Here is a 20,000-nt window from a genome sequence, read left to right as displayed (position 1 = left end):
TGAAGAAGAATAGCGTGATCAACAGTGTCAAAAGCTGCACTGAGGTCAAGTAATACAAGCATAGTTACACAACCCTGATCAGAGGCCAATAGAATGTCATTTACTACTTTAACGAGCGCTGTCTCTGTACTGTGATGAGGCCTAAATCCTGACTGATACAGTTCATGTATGCCATTTCTATGTATATATGAGCATAGCTGCTCCGCTACTATCTTTTCCAGGATCTTAGAGATAAAGGGGAGGTTTGATATTGGTCTGTAACTGGACAGCTGACAGGGGTCGAGGTCAGGTTTCTTAATTATTGGTTTGATAACTGCTAATTTAAAAGATTTTGGAACATATCCAATGCTGAGTGAAGAATTAATTATTCTCAACAGGGGTTCTATTATTGCTGGTACTATCTGTTTAAGAAAATGTGTCGGTACAGGATCTAATATACAGGTTGATGAATTTGAAGAAGAGATGAGTGAAATTAGTTCATTCTCTTCAAGGGGAGTAAAGTATTCTAGGTTCTGATCTGACATGGCTAGATTAACATCTGCATCAATTACATTGTTCGGTTTCAAAACCTCAATTTTATGCCTAATATTTACAATTTTATTATTAAAAAAGTTCATGAAGTCCTCACTATTGCATGATGTTGTTGTGGAGATTTCTGCAGTGGTCTTATTTCTGGTTAATTTGGCTACAGCAATAAAGAAACGTAAGAGCAACACGACCCTGTTATTAGCAACTTACATGTTAAATATATTCTGATTTCTGCAAAGCTGCCAAGTGTACATTATTAGAGCACTGGATAAAGACATCTGAGTGGCGTTTCATGATGGTTTGTCTCTGTATACGCTGAATTTCAACCTTTTATTATGATTTTTTTTATTTAACCCTCGAATATAATCTTTTACAGTTTTATTTCTTTTTACATCTCAGTGTAAAGTCGTTTTAGCTCCTAATATAGTTCATAAACTAATGAAAAGATTTTTATTTATTAAAACACATTAAAGCAATTTCCCTCTGGGATTAATAAAGTTCTTTGAACCTTAAATGTTTAGTCTTTTTTAAGAGACAGCGTTCATTACACCTTTCTAACCAAAAACATTCAGTTTCCATTGATGGTGGTTTATTGGGGTTTTTCTTATTATAAGTTTAAGTTACAAAAATAGCAAACATTTTATTGTATTATACAATGTTTAAATAAATAGTTTTGTAATATCTAGTGGGGGGATTAAGGGTCATAAAAACAAAAATAAAATAAAATAATGCTTTTTATTTTCAAAAAAAACATACTATTTATTTTATAACATTTTTTATTTTATTTTAATTTTCAACAAAATCCCAGAACTCAGCTAAATTAAACCTAAAACATATACAAACTAAAACAAATCATCAACAAAATTATAAAAATACTAGAATGTTTTTTTTTCCATGAAAGGTGAATTAGTTTATATTTTATTCAATTATATACTTTAATTATTAAGGACAGAGTCTTGTGCTAATATTATTATTATTATAATGAGGGCCTAAGCACTATATGGTGTCTAGGACCCTCTTGTTTTTTTAAGGATTATTAATTTCATTTTTCCCACTATTTTGGAGTTTTGGAGCTCTGAACATGACAGTGAAGTCACATTACTCACACGGCCTTCACAGTCACCTGATCTCACTCCAGTACAGCGGCGCTGGCCACGTCAGGGCGCTCTGCCGACAAATCTGCAGTGCCTGCGTGATGATGTCATGTCAATATGGAGCAAAATCTTTAAGAAGTGTTTTGGGCTGTGTTGCATCTGTGACATAAAGCAGCTCTAAAGGCTAAAGCAGTCCGACCCAGTACTAGCAAGGTGTTCCTAAGGAAGTGGCCGATATCCTTTAGCATGTAAAATGTGGAATGAAGACCTGTCATGTGTTCAGGGGGACTCGTATATTGAAACCTGTCCGACTTCAGTTCTCTAGCATGCACTTCACCACAGCCATATTTTCCTGTCTCAACTCCCTTTGTGACAAGACTTTAATAAGCATAATAAAGTGTGTAAACACTGGGCAATGTATGACCTGCTCACACACTCCTTTCCCTGGTTTTTTTTTAAGCCATTTAGTTAATCAGGATAATGACTCATGACTTCTCAGGGAGTTTTTCCTTGCCACCGTCACCTTTGGCTTGCTCTTTAAGGAGAAACTGGCAATGTTTTATTTTATATAAAGAACTGAAATTTCTGTAAAGCTGTTTAGCAACAAGGTGTGCTGTTAGAAGTGCTTGACAAATAAACTTTAATTTATCTCCACGATGAGGGTACTTAAAGCTAATTGAATTTCAAACCCAATAACATCTAAGTCACATGTATCTTAGTTGTTGTGCTACAACTATATATTACCTTTTTCAGCAAAATAACTTTAACATGCACAATATTCACTTTTCAAACTCACAAATATCATCATAAACATGTAAATTCCTTAACCTCTGACGTGATTCTTGTGGCACTGCCACAAAATAAAAACAGATGACACCAAATGAGTTGAAACTGTGTTTATTTTGTATTACTTGTTTTATTTTCTGTTATTATTATTTTCTGTTAGCACAAAGTGTTTTAATTTTTCAAATTCTACTCTCTAAAATTATTTACTTTAACAATTAAAAAAAATTTATAATATGGCATTGTTCAATCAAGTCTAAAAATAACACAATGCATAGATATATGCTGGTGCAGGTGAATGATCTTTTCAAGGTACATTGCTTCCCTAACATGATGTAAAAACCTTCTGGTTTCAAAAACAGTAAAGAGAAAGAGTAGCACCCAAAAAGGGAGTATGATGTATGATATACAGAGACACCCACAAATAAAACTGATTAGGTAAGTGATAACATGAATAATATTCCCAAACCCTATTTTAGTCTAATAGTTTTTAATATGTATATGAAAAATGAGTAGTTTGTATGAAAAAGAATTGACCACCATAGATAGCAGGTTTAAAAGTGTTAAGGACGGGACATAAAAGCGCTAGAAGTGAACGAGTAAGTGGAAGTGGAGCTGGAGGTGTAATCCACGCTGCCTCTGCGTGATCCACTCCTGGATCCGGATCTAGATCCAGTGCGAGAACTTGATCCAGACCCAACATTATAGGGGCTGCTGATACCCTTGGTGGACACAGATGTGGCTTGGAGCATTTTCATTCCATTGGTCTCCTCCACCATGCAGTTATCCATAGCCTCTTTATATGAAATCTTCAGCTTTGTTTTAGGACAGGTCAGGGTCTTCATGTAGTTCCTGGTGTCCTGCAGCTTTTGGGCTCCTTTACCATCAAGCCATCCCCTTCGAATGGCTTCTTCGATACTGACTCGCTTACCACTTCCTGGTTCAAGCAGTCCCCCGGTCAGGTACTGGAATTCCAGAAACCTCTGCCCAGCCTCATATGGCAACCATTTTTCTTTAATGGCCTCTGCAGCAGACATTCTCCTTTTGGTCTTTAAATCCTCAAACCCAGTGTAAGCTTTGTAAGCTGCTTTGAGCTTGTTGGCCATTTCCTCATCAATGATGCTCTGTATTACAGCATTCTGCAGAGTGAGCCTTTTACCAGTGGAAGGGTTGATGATACCTCCAGTGCACGCCTGGGCCTCTAGGAGCTTCTGGGCCGTGATCGTGTCGACTATTCCCCGGCGCTGAGCTTCAGTGATTGTGATCTTTTCCAAAGTTTCACTGTCAAAAATGGCTGCCACTGGGCTCTGGTCATCCAGTATATCAGAAGGAGGGGAGAGTGTGATTGAAACATTGGCAAAGCGTTGGCGGACAGTTGGAGAAGACGGTGTGACATCAGTCGGGCTACTGCAGGTTGTAAAATCTTCTGGAATGCTGGTGCAGATGGAAAGCTCTGAACCTGTGGTTTTGCTCGAAAAAAGATTAGCAAACTGGGTGAGTGAGAGGGTTCCTGAGCGGTACTGGTCTAAGGCACTTTTCTGAATAATGCCCCTCTCCAGGGAGTCCTGTACATCATATTGTGTACCTGTTTTGCGGTCAACGATAACTAGCCGAGTCTTGCCAGCTGAATCTGTGATGGTGATCTCCTCCCACTCGCATTCCTGTTCTGAAAGATTCAGAAATGTGTCGTAGTCAATCAGCTCCCTATGATAAGCCTCACGAACAGACATCTCTTTGCCTGTCTCGGGGTCTACGATCACCACTCTCCTCTTGCGAAGAGTGTTCTTTTGACTCGACTGTTGCTTGTTCTTGTTCTTGTCCTTTAGAGGCAGCAGGAGCAGACCAGTCTTGGGATCTGACATACATCTCTTCTGCAGCTGCAGATAAGTCAGGTTTTCATGAGTGTTTGGGTCAAAAAATCCTTTTGTGTCATCACCTTCATATGTCAGAATATCATTCATCTCTCGGTCAAAGTAACCTCTACGATAAGCCACTTCCACATCAATGCGATGGCTCTCTTTAGGATCAATAATGCCACCACTGGCTATTTGAGCCTCCAGGAGCCTTATTCCATGCCCCTTTTCAATAAGCTCTTTCTCAATAGCTTGAAAGAGTGAGATGAGTTTCCCTGTACCAGGATCACGGTATCCAGTGACAGCCTTCTCAGCAGACAGCAGTTTATCTTTAAATTCTTTACCTACTAGACCTCTCTTCCATGCCTCCTCCACTGTAAAGTAGGCATTATTGACTGGATCAATCATGAAGCCTGAAGCAGCTTGTGCTTCCAGGAGCTCCAAAGTTGTTCCTCGACGGAGAAGATTTTCTTTCATGGCCTGGTAGAAGGGCAGGACCCTATCCTGAGCCTCATCATAAATTCCAGCAATGCAGCCAGAGCCAGATAGGTAATTTTTCAGCCTATTTTCAATATCTTTTGCTGTGAGCGTGCCTTGTTTCACTTTGTCCAAATCTCCCTTATTAATCAGGTTGGACTCTACAAGCTCTGTGAGTGAAACTTGGCCACGTATTCCCTGCACGTACCAGGAGTTCTCACTTATGGGGAGCAGAAGAAGACCACTTGCAGGTTCTGGAACACACATCCTCCTCAAGTCACTGTAGCTGATCTTTTCGGCAGTTGCTGGATTGATATAGCAAGCTGGCTTTTTGTTCAGTGTTCGATAAAGCTCTTCATCAATCAAGCCACGGTCTAAGGCAGTATCTTTGGGTAGAAACACGCTCAGCACAGGGTCAACTATCCCTCCCACTGCTTCTTGAGCCTGGAGCAGTCGAATTGCCCTCTCTTTATCAAGTTGTCCTTTCTTGCATGCCTGTCCAACGGACAAAAGCTTTCCTGTGAATGGATCCTTAAACCCTGTACAAGCTGCCTCAGCTGTAATGAGGATGTCCCTGTTCTCTGTTTCAACAATGCCCCTCGAGCAGGCTGTATCAACTGGCATTTTCTCATTAAACTTTGGATCAATCATATGGCCAGTGGCAGCTTGAGCTTCCAGCAACATTATGGCACTCTCTGGACTTAGGAGTTCTCTACTTTTAGCTTCAGTGATTGGCATTTTGTTCTGAGAACCTTGCTGAACACCTGCAATAATGCCTGTACCTTTAAGACTGGGTTGGATTTCCACTGAAACGTCAGACACTGTGATCTGGCCCTTCAGCAGTTTTTCAAGGGTAGATTTATTAATTATGCCACAGTCGCATAGCTGATGAGCCGTTACCTTTCGGCGAATACCATCAAAAACAAGCTTTGATGGGTCAATTGTAACAGCTTTCTCATCTGTCTGAGTCTGCTTACTGAAGGCACTTGGACGTTGCTGCAGCTTCTTCAGCTCTCTTTCTAGAGCCTCTCGCTTGCGAGTGAGTTCAGACACTTCATACTCGGACGTCTGTAGTCGAGACCGGTATCGTTCCTCCACGCTTCTGAGCTCAGCAGTAAGTTTTAAGAGGTCATTGTGCAGTGAAGACCTGTCCCTCTCTGCCTTGTCTTTATCTGCCTGGCACTGTCTAATCTGACCATCCTTTAACTCATATTGGCTTTTCCAGTAGTTAAAATCCTTGCTCATTTTGTCGAGTTCCTCTTGGAGGCGCTGCTTCAGACGCGTTTCATTTTCTAGTGACATCTTGATGCGACTCAGCTCTTCTTCAGAGCGCTGTTGCTTTCCTTTGTCCATTTCAAGGAGCCTAAGTTTGGCCAGAAGACTATCTTTCTCTTGTTGGATTGCTGTATATTTTGTCTGAGACTCGTGGATCGTCAGAGATGTCTAGAGAAAAAACAAAACAAAACAAGAACATGATATTATTATACATTTAACTACTTACACCATGATATAAACAAACACACTGCTAAGCATGAAGCATGAAAGCAGAAGCATGAGGCATGGAATAAATTTAAGAGTCTTGTTAAATTGGGTGATCTGGTTACAGCAGGGTGATAAAGCAAAGTGCAAAAGCGTTAATCAGCAAAAGCAGCATTTACAGGAATTTGGTGGATTTGATAATGTAATTTATCCACAAAAATACCTCCGTATATTGCTTTTGGATTTTGGCTATTTCCGCCTTTAAATTTTCTCTCTCTTTTGACAGCTCATTAATGTGGGCCTGGAGCTCTAGCACTTTCTTATTTGAGCTCTGAAACTGGAGCTGTATGGCCGACAGTTGGGCCATATGTTCACTCTCGCTGCTGTTTTTGTTGCTCCGTAAGTCATCCCGTTCCTGGCGTACACTTCTCAGCTCCTCCTCTAGCTTCAGCCTTTCTTTGGTAAGGTTTTGAGTAAGACTCTTAAGCTTCTCAATTTCACTCATGCTTTCATTCAGCCCTCGGCTCTTCTCCTCTATGGTCTTGGACAGAGTCTCATTGCGCAGGTTGACCTCACGGACACGGGCCTGCTCTTGAATCAGCTGCTGCTGCAAGGCTTTCAGCTCTGCTCCCAGCCTGGTAAGCTGCTCAGAGGTTACCATGTGTTCCTTTTGACATCTGTCCAGCTCCTCCTGGACACGACGGAAGTCCTGTTCATGCTTTCGGCTGATGGAACCCTCTTGCTCTTTATGAACACGGAGAGTGTTAATAGTAGATGTGTACTCTCTGCACAACTGGTTCACCCTTTCCAGCTCAGATTCTATTCTTTTTCTTCTTGTAAGTTCATCCTGATTGCCTTTTTTCTCTTTCTCCAGCTCAGCCTCGAGATTGTCTATCATGACCTGCAAATCCTTAATGCGAGTCTGCAGCCTGGTAGCGCTTTGCTCCACTTTACCTTTTTCACTTGCTTGCTTTGCCAGCTCGACACGAATAAGATTTGCCTCTTGTTCTGTGATTTTTAGCTTGTTAATGATTTCCAAGGAGGAAGTATGTTTTGCAAGCAAGTCTGCCTCTGACTGTCGAAGTCTTTGGTTCTCTTGTTCCAGATCTTTCCTTTTCCGTGTCTCCTCATCCAGGCTCTGAGTAAGAGTCAAAATCCGTCTGCCATTTTCTTGCGTTTTGTTGTTGGCCTGTGTGAGTTCGTTCTTGTACCTGGTCTCAAGTTCAGTTTTCTCTCGTGTGATGGTTTGAACATGTATTTCTAGCTCCTTTCGCTTCCTGTTCTCCTCTGTTCCTGAGGATCTTTGTTGGTGTGCTTCCTGTTCAGCCCTCTTTCTAGCTTCTTCCATTTGGCTCATTGACAACTTAAGCCTCCTGTGCTCCTCTTCGAGATCTCGTTTATCTTTCATGAGACTATCCAGCTGCAGCTTTAGGGTAGCACTGTCCTCCTCCTTTTGCTGCGTTGCCATTAGCATGCTGGTTTTTGTCACGTGGATCTCGGACTCATATGTTTGTTTTAGAGTACTGATCTCCTGGTTCAACTGGTTTCTTACCTTAGAGGTTTCAGATTCCGCTGCTCGGCGCCTGGAGGCCTCATCCTCCAGCTGCATCTTCATACGCTCAATCTCCCGCTCCTTGTCCTTGATGGCCTTTTCAAAGTCTATCTTGGACCAGTTAAGTTCATCCAGCTCTTTCTGTCTTTTGCGAATGGCAGCCTCGAACTCCTTTTGTTGGCTGGTGTAACGCTCCTCAGCCAGCCTGCGACTACGTTTCTCCTCTTCAATAAGCAGTGTAAGCCTTGCCACCTGATCATTTAGGTCTTTTAGCTGATTTTGGGTGCTGTCCAGGTTGTCCCTAGCTGCATTGTATTTCATAACCTCAGTGCTCTTCAATTCCTGCATAGAGATTAGCTGTTCCTTAGATTGAGAGAGCTCTAGTTTGTAACGGGCCAAGACGTCCTCCAGGGACTTGTTCTTTTGCGAGCCATCCTGCAGATCGCTCCTCAGACGCCTTAGTTCTTCCTCCAAAAGGTCAATTTTAGTGTTTCGAATCTAAAAAGAAGGGAACACATTGCAGGTGAACATGTTTGCTGTTAGGTTAATGTAGCCATAACTATAAAGCAATTATCATAATGTCATTCCACTTTTTCTGCAACATTGATTATTTCCCTGTAAAAATGCTTTACTCCTTACTAAACATATCTTGTTGCTCATTAGCCATATAACACACAGGACTTATTGATATGATGATGCAGGTATTACCTGAAGGTATTTTTGGATAAAAACATGACTCAAACACCCACCTTTAGCTCCTCCATGCTCCTCTGCAGCTCACCAAGAAACTTGTAGTAGTCAGTCGAGCGAGTCAGTAGCTCGATATAACGAGTCTGAATATCTGCAGCCTGATGTGATAAAGAAAGAAGGACAAGCAGAACAATAAAATGAGTCTTATCAAGTCCTGTAGAAATAAACCTCGACCATCATTTTATTTATGAAGCACGCTGAAAGCCTTTAACCCTGCAGTCGCATTAGCTGGTGTGTGTCAGTAAACACAACATCTGAAGCTAGATTTTATTAAATAACCTAATGCACTAATTTGTGTAAATGTGAGTTTGTCATGTGGGTAACTGACATTTTCTCAAGCACAAACGTTTTTTTGTTTGTACAGAACTATAGACAACACATGCTACAGTGCCATATCTAATTTGCATACAATCCATAAATTTAAATCTCGCTAAAATCAATTCATTAACGCTGCACATGTATGTGCATGAAAAAGACAATATTCAGCATTTACATAGACTGTCTGAGAAGTAACTTGTGTCTGACTGTTAACTGTTGTCCAACTTTCTACATATTTTGTTTCTTTTCTTATAAAATATAAAACTCATGACATGAAAATGCGTTTTATTCCAACTGTAATGGCAACATTGCAAACTGTCTATCCACACATAAGGAGTGTTGTGTCCCGTATACGAAGCAGGCCAATCACGGCATGTGGATTTGGATTTGAGTCCCTTGGGCCCTGGCCTTGAGTTTCCTCAGCATTAATATGAACATCTGCATTTCAATCCAAAAGTTGTGAACTGCAGGACTTAATTCTACACAACGTTCCTTTTTACATCAGTATTGTCGTAATAATTCAATTAATAAATAAATAACTTTTATGACAGTTAATCATTTGAGTAAAGGTTTGCTGAAAAAAACTTACAGGTTTAAACAGAATTGAGGTGGTGAATCTTTTTAGATCTGGTATTTATTAGATAATTATTTTGAAATAAATTAACATTTCAACTAGCGTCTGTCCGAACATCTGGCAAAAACACTTTTCTGTACATCGCGTATATGTACAGCACTGTTAGCTAGTGAAGTGTAGCTACCCCTGGCTAACACCTGGGTTCGGTTTATGCTTATGTGAAGGAGGCTGAGCCGTGTACCTCCTGGTTGACAACAGTGGCTGGAGACTGAAGCATGGTTCTCTTGATGGGAATGTTGAGCAGCGTTTCCAAGCCGGCACTGTAGGACGCCAGCTCCAGCTCGTAATCCTGATCAGGAGATGAAGTCAATAAATATGTTCTGTAAGGTATAACAGGACGTGTGTGTGTGCGTGTGTGTACCTTTATAGAGGCAGCACAGTTGCTTGCTTCCTTCTGCACTTCATCCACTTTTTCCTTCTTTCCCTTGATCTCAGAGTGGAGCGTCTGCCACACACACAGCAATACAGTCATTTAGAGAGAGAGAGAGAGAGTGTGTGTGTGTGTGTGTGTGTGTGAGAGAGAGAGACTGACCTTGTGTTGGTTGAGATGGTCGTTCAGGTCTTGCACAGAGTTCAGCTTGTAGGTCTGCAGTGTGTCCAGGCGACGACTCGACTGGTCGATCCACTGGTCAACGTTTGAGCTGGTCTGTTTGAACTGGCCCAGCTGCTTCTCCTGTTTCTCCAGATCACCCAGCCTGACACACACACACACACATTGATCATGAAGCTTTGTTCCGGATGGTTCTGTATCATGTGCCACACTGTGTGTACAGGTGAGGATGTGTCTGCTCTCTCTCTCTCACCTGGTGTTGATCTGGATGTCGATGCGATCCCAGCGTTTTTTCATCTGGTCCACCACTTCAGAGAACTTGGCCAAGTCCACGTCACACTGGTGGAAGCTATGATCGATCTGTGAATTGGCCTGAACAGCCTGATCCAGGTCTTTTTCCATTGCACGCAGAACCTCCTTCCTCTGCTCCAGTTCTATCTTCATGTTCTGTGGAGGAGTGAGATGTTCTGTTCAACTGCGTTTATGACACAGAGACCTTCCTCCTGTCCCTCCAACATACTTCAATGTTAAATGTGGAGCCCCTATACAAAATCTATACATGTTGTCAGGTGTGTGTATGTGTGTGTGTCCACCTTAAGTGTTTTACGGTAGTCCTGCAGTTCACTAATGTCCAGAGAGCTTGTCTCTTTCTCCGTCAGTCGAGCTTCATGAACTTTAATAATGTCCTCAGCACGAATGAGGCCCTGCATGAGACCTCTCAGAGCAGAGAGTCTGCAACACACACACACACACACACACACACACACACACACACACACACACACATGACATTAAAAACCTATATTAACATGCTCAAAAAAAACACATGGAAAACACAACAAGAATGTAAGGGTAGAATGTAAAAAAGTAAAGTTTATGAGGTGCAACGTGGACATCACTGTCCTGAGTGGGACCAGCTTCCCCTGGAAAAGACATCCTGCTGGTGGACAATTCTGAAGGAGAACTGCCAAGAAAAATTGCACCTGTCACCCTGACCGAACCTCAGTGAAAGACTGCGGTCTTTCAGAATCCTTTTAAGCAACAAAAATGTCTCATTGTGTATGCACTAAGCTTTAACATTAATGAATGAGATTGTTTCTATCAGTCACTGGATGGAAGAACTTTTCCAAATCCTCTCGTTTGGTTCTTTATGGAGTGCCTGATGGGCATGGTAAAGTCACATGACATTAAACTTCTCACTCTCAACATGACCCGGCCATCCAAAAGTGGCACTTAACTGACTAAATCATAGTGTGGTGTGAGGATTTTGCTGATGTGCTCATAAGTGCAAATTCCACAAGTCAATGTGAACATCTCTCAGATTGCAAAGAGCACCAAGAAGAGACTTCATTTTCCCTGACTAAGGAAAGGCGGCTGGGACACACCCTAGATGAAATGAAGCAAGAATGAACCATGTTTAACCTCTGTGTCTAAAAATAAACAGTGATACTCCATAAACTCTGAGTTGTGTGAGGACACACCACTAATAACTGACTATAGGGCAAAAAAATAAACAATAAAAAATCAGGTTGATGGGAACTCTGAGACCACGGACAATGTCCTCATTCATGGAAGGAAACTTTATAAGGAAGTTAACAAAAGTGCATAAAACCAGCCAGAATCCTACCTAGAGGTTCTAACAGCGTTCAGTTCACTCAAAGACCATAAGGCTGCTTTTACACCAGGTATGATTGATTCGTCCCATGTACAGGTATGATTGTGTCCCCTTTACTCAGTCCTTCTCCAAAGCTTTTGCTTAAGTAATATTATTACTGCCCCTGAGGACAGTTGTGTATCTACACTCCTCGATACAGCAGGTGTCAGTATGAACCTAGTTGGTTTATTGCAATTTACCGATAAACACAAAGAGAAGAAGAGTACAAGGAAGTTGACCTTCAACTCTGTGCCTAATATTATTGATATTTTTAGAGGAAATGTCAACAGCTGGAGGATTTTGGGGGAACTGTTAACTACCGACTGCCTTCCTACTTCATGAGCTCTGGCTGTACAGTTCAGAGAATGATATTGCTCGAATAAGCAGACATGAGAAACAGAAGCCTCGGTGATGTTGTGGTTTAAACAGCAGGTAATTTCCGTGATCAGGTATGGTATCTGAATTAAACAAGGACACCAAGGAGTTACTCGAGCAGAACGGGTATCTTGGCCCAATAATTAAGCCCAAGAAAGATGAGAGGAGTCACAGTCTGTGCTGCACAAAACTTGTGGAGGGGTGAAAACCTGGATACTGGATCTGCTAATCGTAACCTTGGTCGTAAATCTTTCACCTCAAGCTGGAAAAACCAGACCAAATGAGAGTACTGCTCCAACTACCACTTATACACGCACCAGATCTAGTGCAGGACAGACGTAGATGTGATTATGACTCAAGTGTTATATGAGTGTGTGTGTGTATACCTCTGTAGATAAAAGCTGGAGAAGCTCTCCAGGCTGCCAAGTTTTTGGTTGATGAGATCGAGTTCAGTTCTGAGGAACTTGGCCTGACCTGGGTCAGCGGTCGCTTCCTGCTTTATCACCAACTCTCTCAGGCGCAGGTACTCATCACGGATCGAGCCCAGGTCAGTGTGGACACCCTGACACACACACAGATGTTTTTACACGTTCTGTTTCCTGGGATAAAACAGTGTGTGTGTGTGTGTGTGTGTGTGTGTGTACCTGCAGCAGCTGCAGCCTCTGTGTACACTCCTGCACACTGTTTTCTCTCAGCGGGACATGCAGGTGTTGGCTCAGCCCGCTCTCGGCCACCTCCAGTCTGCGCCGCAGAGTGTGTGTGAACGAGAGCAGGTCCTGTGTTGTTTGTTGGAAGTTCTTGGATGAAGAGTCCGGCTCCACAAATCCGCCGGAAGAAGGCTTGGTTGGCTTGGGTGGCTCCTGTCTTGGTTGGTTTCGATCCACCACTACTGGTATAGTTTGAGTTGGTATCCCAGCTAGACACAAAACACACACATACATGTTTACACAGTGACCTACTGTACATGGTACAGAAGTGTGTGTGTGTGTGTACTTACCAACGCCAGGCTGTATTTGGGTGATCATGGTGTCGTAGCGTGACTGTGCGCCACTGTACTCTGCCTCCATCTTCCTTTTGTCCGCATCTTCGAACATCTTAGACTGATGACTGAGACGCCGAAACTCCTCGTAGTGGTACTCCAGATTCTTAATGATGTTACGGTACTCCTCAGGCCTCATAGTAGACAACTAACACACACACACACACACACACACACACACACACACTGGATTAGACATTACATACACACCTACAGAACCATCTAATCCAGAGCTGGAGAGCTCGGAATGACCACGCCCTCTATTGGATATTAGCACCGCTCCTTTTGTGACTCCACAAAATGATTAACACTTTTAGAAGCCTATGTCAGGGGCTGCCTTAAGAAGGTTCCTGCCCAGTCAACAAGACATCATGAGTTCGAACACATCATGGGAATGTGACAGAGAGGATCGCGGGTGTCTGTAAGCTCGCACAGGCATCAGTGGGCAGACAGTGCTCTCTTCTCAGTGTGACCTCTAACCAGCTGAGAGTCAGAGAAAGACCATCGATCCTGTGTGAACTAATGTTTAGTGTCTGATTTGTTACAAAGTATAACACAATATTAAAAGTATCTTATGAAGACAGTAATGCTGTGTAACTTGTGTCGTTGAGTATTTAAACATCATGTCTCATACAAAGTGAGGACCTTTTTTGTCCTGCCGGTCTTTTGCTCCACATTCCAGTCCAGTGGGTGGCAGCACTGCACCAACAACACGCAGACTCAACAGAAGGTGAAGCAGTAATCTCTTAAAACGTTGAGTATTTGCAGAAGATGAAGGCAGTTTGTATTTTCCGGCAAGTTCACCTAATTCAATAACTAAATACGAGGTGGTATCAAAACATTTCGACACTAGTTTTGTAACACAGTCACTTTACCACGTCTGATATTTCATCAGGGACAGCCGGTTAGAAAGAACTTGAAATTCTGCGATGAGTTCTCTAATGCTGCAACAAGTCGTTCGAGGTGTTTTAATGGGCATGTGCGCTTCAAGATCAGTAGAACTTCACTGGAAGACGACAAGAGATCAGAAAGAGCTCAAAACCTGAAAATGTCAAAACCATTTGGTAACTTTGGTCAATCACAACATCACAGTCCAGGTGATCCTCACGTGTGATTTGAACATATGCCGAGTCGCTGCCGAGTTCACTGACCCAGGAGCAGACCCAGGACCCCGTCCTTCATGTCCAGGATCATTAATGGTGATGACACTTGGGTGTATCTCAGGGTACGTCCATGAAATGGAGCGACAGTCTTCACAGTGGAAGAGCGCGTCATCTCCACGAGCAAAGTATGGCGAGGCAGGTCTGCAGTGCGAAAAACCTGGCCCAGAGGCCAGAACGTCACTAGCCAATTCTACTGTCAGGTTTTACAGCGTCTGAGGGAAGACATAAGCCCAATCCCAATTCTACCCCTTACCCCTACACTTAGCCCTACCCCTCCGTTTGGCGCGTTCACGTGAAGGGGTAGGGGTGTCTCATTTCTCTTTTGGTTGGAGGGGTAGGGGGAAGGGGAAGGGCCAGATAGCTTTTTATAGATTTTTCAGGACCTCACTTCAAACGAAGGGCTAACGAAATTTTCAAGATGGCCGCTCACTCGAGCAAGCAGACCCGTAAATTTAACGAATTTTTGCGATTAATAAGGATTTTTATGACAAGTTTTCATTACATGTATATAAATTTTAGTCTTGTGTTTGTGTTTATGGTGATGTTTTGTAAAAAAACGTTTGCAAAAAAAACGCTAAAGTTTGCTAGCGGATAGCACCGATTGCGCAATATTACAAAAATATATTTTTATGTCATATACACTTTATTGCATGCTACAAACAAATATGAAAGTTCAGTAGCACGGCAGTTTGCCGAGCTTTTGATAACGCAGTGTTTGTTTTGCTTACGGCCATACTGTATGTGTACATGTAAATGAACGGATACGTATGATGACGTATAACAGTGTTGTAGTGGTGTCCCATTTCTTAGGGGAAATATTTTAACCCTTCCCCTTTCCACTTCGTTTCAAGGGACAAGGGGAAGGGGCGAGGGGTAGGGGAAGGGGTAGGGGAAGGGGTAGAAAATAGAATTAGGATTGGGCTTTAGTGTGAAAGCGACTGGATCTGTGGCTCGCAAATCTCAAAGTCAAAAGTGTGAATTGATTCTGTACATTAAATCAAAGCTACTCTAAGCCTGAGAATGTGATTTAAGAGTGTGTGCCATAACACAAATGTCCTTCTCCAACAACACAATGAAAAAGAACAGCTTCGGTACTCAGCTTCCTTCATGATGATGTCATGGTTCCTGACCAGGAAGTTCTGATGCAACTGGAAAGTTCTGAATATTATGGGGAAAAAATCTGAGTGTGCTCGGACAATAATGTAATGAAATGAATTGTGGGACTGGATAAACTCTCAAACACTACAAAATGTTCCACCTTGTGTGTGTGTGTGTGTGTGTGTGTGTGTGTGTGTGAGAGAGAGAGAGTGTGTGTGTGTACCATGTTGAGGGTGAGTGAGTTGATCTGATTGATGTCCTTCATGCAGTACTGCCAGGAGATCAGACTCTTGATGTTGATGTACAGCTGGTTCCAGATACCCATGACGGCTTCGTAGTACTTCTCGTTCCTGTACAACACACACACACACACACACACACACACACACAAGCACATATTGTATAACTGTGTCATGTTCAGGGTTCATGTCATGTCTAGACCTCCTCTAGATAAAGTCATTGCTTGTGTGTTTGAGTGTGTGTGTGTGTGTGTGTGTGTGTGTGTGTGTGTGTAAGCATACTTGTTGGCCAGCTCAGTGCACAGTGGGTTTGGTGGAGGGACGATGAGACACACAGACGGGATGAGCATGTCCAATCCTCCGGGCCCGGTCACGTTCCACTTACTGCGCTGAGAGTTATCCTTTAGTATCGCCTCATTTCCTTTTAAAATACCCTTCTGTAACACACACACATACACACACACACACACACACGTATGGTATATAGTATCGTATGGTATATAGTATCTTATGGTATATAGTATCGTATGGTATATAGTATCGTATGGTATATAGTATCGTATGGTATATAGTACTGTATGGTATATAGTATCGTATCGTATGGTATATAGTATCGTATGGTATATAGTATCGTATGGTATATAGTATCGTATGGTATATAGTATCGTATGGTATATAGTATCGTATGGTATATAGTATCGTATCGTATGGTATATAGTATCGTATGGTATATAGTATCGTATGGTATATAGTACTGTATGGTATATAGTATCGTATGGTATATAGTATCGTATAGTATACAGTATCGTATGTTATATAGTATCGTATCGTATGGTATATAGTATTGTATGGTATATAGTATCGTATGGTATATAGTATTGTATGGTATATAGTATCGTATAGTATACAGTATCGTATGGTATATAGTATCGTATCGTAAGGTATATAGTATCGTATGGTATATAGTATCTTATGGTATATAGTACTGTATGGTATATAGTATCGTATGGTATATAGTATCGTATAGTATACAGTATCGTATGGTATATAGTATCGTATCGTATGGTATATAGTATTGTATGGTATATAGTATTGTATGGTATATAGTATTGTATGGTATATAGTATCGTATAGTATACAGTATCGTATGGTATATAGTATCGTATCGTATGGTATATAGTATCGTATGGTATATAGTATTGTATGGTATATAGTATTGTATGGTATATAGTATCGTATGGTATATAGTATTGTATGGTATCTACTATAGTCTCGTATCGTATATAGTATTGTATGGTATATAGTATCGTATGGTATATAGTATTGTATGGTATCTACTATAGTCTCGTATCGTATATAGTATTGTATGGTATATAGTATCGTATGGTATATAGTATTGTATGGTATCTACTATAGTCTCGTATCGTATATAGTATTGTATGGTATATAGTATCGTATGGTATATAGTATTGTATGGTATCTACTATAGTCTCGTATCGTATATAGTATTGTATGGTATATAGTATCGTATGGTATATAGTATCTACTATAGTCTCGTATCGTATATAGTATCGTATAGTATATAGTATCGTATAGTATATAGTATCGTATGGTATATAGTATCGTATGGTATATAGTATCTACTATAGTCTCGTATCGTATATAGTATCGTATAGTATATAGTATCGTATGGTATACAGTATCGTATGGTATATAGTATCGTATCGTATGGTATATAGTATCGTATGGTATATAGTATCGTATGGTATAGCATCTAATTGTACCTTTTCAGATTCTTGTATCAAATACTATTTTATCATATCATACAGTATTGTGTATTATCATATTGCAACATATTATATTGTCTTTTACAGTGTATTGTATCGTACAATATCGTATGGTATCGTTTCATATAGTATCATATTGTACATATTATTTCATATAGTAGGGTTAGTTAGTGTGTGCATGCCCACATGTGTGTTACCTGGTCCTGTTTAAAGTCACACAGAGCCTTTACTATCACCGGGGTGCTGCTCTTGTATTCCGGGTTTCGAGGTTTCAGACACACGATATTCTTTGACTTGTTGACCAGCGTCTGTACCTGCCTCCTATTCTCCATCAGTCTGTCCTTCTCTTTCTAAACACACAGACACACACAGAGATGTGAAGGAGAAAACAGTTTTAAAATACAATAAAAATCTTCTTCATCTTCTACACAGCACATCCTGTACAGGGTCATGGGAGGCCTGGAGCCTATTCCAGGAAACTCTGGGCACCACACACACAAACGCACACACACACACTCATTCACACACTATGGGGAATTTGGGAACACTAATTAGTCTTCCCTAATCTGCATGTCTTTGGACTGTGGGAGGAAACTGGAGTACCCGAAGGAAACCCACCAAGCACGGGGAGAACATGCAAACTCCATGCACACAGATCCGAGGCTATGTTTTTTTTTTTAAACCATTCTGCGTGCCTTAAATTGCCCCATGGGGATAAATAAAGTTGGATTTGAATTGAACTGAATTACCACTACGCCACTGTGCTGTCTAGTACTAAAGATATTAAAAACATTTTGTAGGAGTGTGTGTGAGTGTGTATGTGTATTTATACCTCCAGGTCTTTCACTAGCTCAGTAAGAGTAGGCAGAGCTGTAGTTTTATTGCAAGTGAATTTCTTGCGGATGTTTTCATCATCTCTCTGAAGTTTGGTGTACGTCTCATTCGCCTCCTTAAAAAACTAAAAAAAACAAAACAGGAATGAAGGACTGTACTTGACCTTGGGTAGAGAACTGTCCCTGGCCGTGGGTATAGGACTGTCCCTAATGATGGTTATAGGACTGTCCCAGGCCTTGGGTATAGGACTGTCCCTAGGCGTGGGTATAGGACTGTCCCTGATGATAGGTATAGGACTGTCCCTGGCCGTGTGTATAGGACTGTCCCTGATGTTTTGAATAGGACTGTCCCTGGCCATGGGTATGGACTGTCCCTGGCCGTGGGTATAGGACTGTCCCTGATGATTGGTATAGGACTGTCCCTGGCCGTGGGTATAGGACTGTCCCTGATGTTTTGAATAGGACTGTCCCTGGCCGTGGGTATGGACTGTCCCTGGCTGTGGGTATAGGACTGTCCCTGATGATTGGTATAGGACTGTTCCTGGCCGTGGGTATAGGACTGTCCCTGATGATTAGTATAGGACTGTTCCTGGCCGTGGGTATAGGACTGTCCCTGGCCGTGGGTTTAGGACTGTCCCTGATGATGGGTATAGGACTGTCCCTGGCCGTGGGTATAGAACTGTCCCTGATGTTTTGAATAGGACTGTCCCTGGCCGTGGGTATGGACTGTCCCTGGCCGTGGGTATGGACTGTCCCTCGCCGTGGGTATAGGACTGTCCCTGATGATTGGTATAGGACTGTTCCTGGCCGTGGGTATAGGACTGTCCCTGGCCGTGGGTATAGGACTGTCCCTAATGTTTTGAATAGGACTGTCCCTGGCCGTGGGTATGGACTGTCCCTGGCCGTGGGTATGGACTGTCCCTCGCCGTGGGTATATGACTGTCCCTGATGATTGGTATAGGACTGTTCCTGGCCGTGGGTATAGGACTGTCCCTGATGATGGGTATAGGACTGTCCCTGGCCGTGGGTATAGGACTGCCCCTGGCCGTAGGTAAAGGACTGCCCCTGGCCGTGGGTATAGGACTGTACCTGATTATGGGTATAGGACTGCGCCTGGCCGTGGGTATAGGACTGTACCTGATTATGGGTATAGAACTGTACCTGGCCATGGGTATAGGACTGTCCCTAGGCGTGGGTATAGGACTGTACCTGATTATGGGTATAGAACTGTACCTGGCCATGGGTATAGGACTGTCCCTAGGCGTGAGTATAGGACTGTCCCTGATGATGGGTATAGGACTGTCCCTGGCCATGGGTATAGGACTGTCCCTGGCCATGTGTATAGGACTGTACCTGGTAATGGGTATAGGATTGTACCTGGCCGTGGGTATAGGACTGTCCCTGATGATTGGTATAGGACTGTGCCTGGCCATGGGTATAGGACTGTCCCTGATGTTTTGAATAGGACTGTCCCTGGCTGTGGGTATGGACTGTCCCTGGCCGTGGGTATAGGACTGTCCCTGATGATTGGTATAGGACTGTTCCTGGCCGTGGGTATAGGACTGTCCCTGGCCGTGGGTTTAGAACTGTCCCTGACCATGGGTATAAGACCGTCCCTAATTATGGGTATAGAACTGTTTCTGACCGTGGGTTTAGAACTATACCTGGCCATGGGTATAAGACCGTCCCTAATTATGGGTATAGAACTGTTTCTGACCATGGGTATAGGACTGTCCCTGGAAGTGGGTATAGGACCGTCCCCAATTATGGGTATAGAACTGTACCTGGCTATGG

At 42.3% G+C, this 20,000-nt stretch overlaps 1 protein-coding gene across 3 annotated transcripts in view; it reads right to left on the bottom strand.

Moving 5' to 3' along the window:
- Positions 1-2,509: 2,509 nt before the first annotated feature.
- Positions 2,510-20,000, bottom strand: part of dspa (desmoplakin a) — a 29,430-nt gene continuing 11,939 nt past the window's right edge. The window contains exons 10-24 of one of the 3 annotated variants that reach the window (XM_053495666.1): positions 18,206-18,331; positions 17,571-17,723; positions 15,869-16,023; positions 15,571-15,697; positions 13,045-13,234; positions 12,692-12,963; positions 12,434-12,609; positions 10,612-10,750; positions 10,272-10,465; positions 10,001-10,163; positions 9,830-9,913; positions 9,650-9,757; positions 8,516-8,614; positions 6,438-8,264; positions 2,510-6,178 (exon numbers count right to left, since the gene is read on the bottom strand). In XM_053495666.1, coding sequence (XP_053351641.1) covers positions 2,969-6,178; positions 6,438-8,264; positions 8,516-8,614; positions 9,650-9,757; positions 9,830-9,913; positions 10,001-10,163; positions 10,272-10,465; positions 10,612-10,750; positions 12,434-12,609; positions 12,692-12,963; positions 13,045-13,234; positions 15,571-15,697; positions 15,869-16,023; positions 17,571-17,723; positions 18,206-18,331 — 7,023 coding nt within the window. In that variant the 3' untranslated portion in view covers positions 2,510-2,968. Of the gene's footprint in view, positions 6,179-6,437; positions 8,265-8,515; positions 8,615-9,649; positions 9,758-9,829; positions 9,914-10,000; positions 10,164-10,271; positions 10,466-10,611; positions 10,751-12,433; positions 12,610-12,691; positions 13,235-15,570; positions 15,698-15,868; positions 16,024-17,570; positions 17,724-18,205; positions 18,332-20,000 lie in introns of all 3 variants that reach the window. The other 2 variants (XM_053495667.1, XM_053495665.1) reach the window with 2 other exon arrangements.

This window comes from Clarias gariepinus, chromosome 1, assembly GCF_024256425.1.
Source record: "Clarias gariepinus isolate MV-2021 ecotype Netherlands chromosome 1, CGAR_prim_01v2, whole genome shotgun sequence".
Taxonomy (NCBI): Eukaryota; Metazoa; Chordata; class Actinopteri; order Siluriformes; family Clariidae; genus Clarias; species Clarias gariepinus.
The sequence above is the reverse complement of the archived record's forward strand: the minus strand, read 5'-3'. Positions and strand labels throughout refer to the sequence as shown.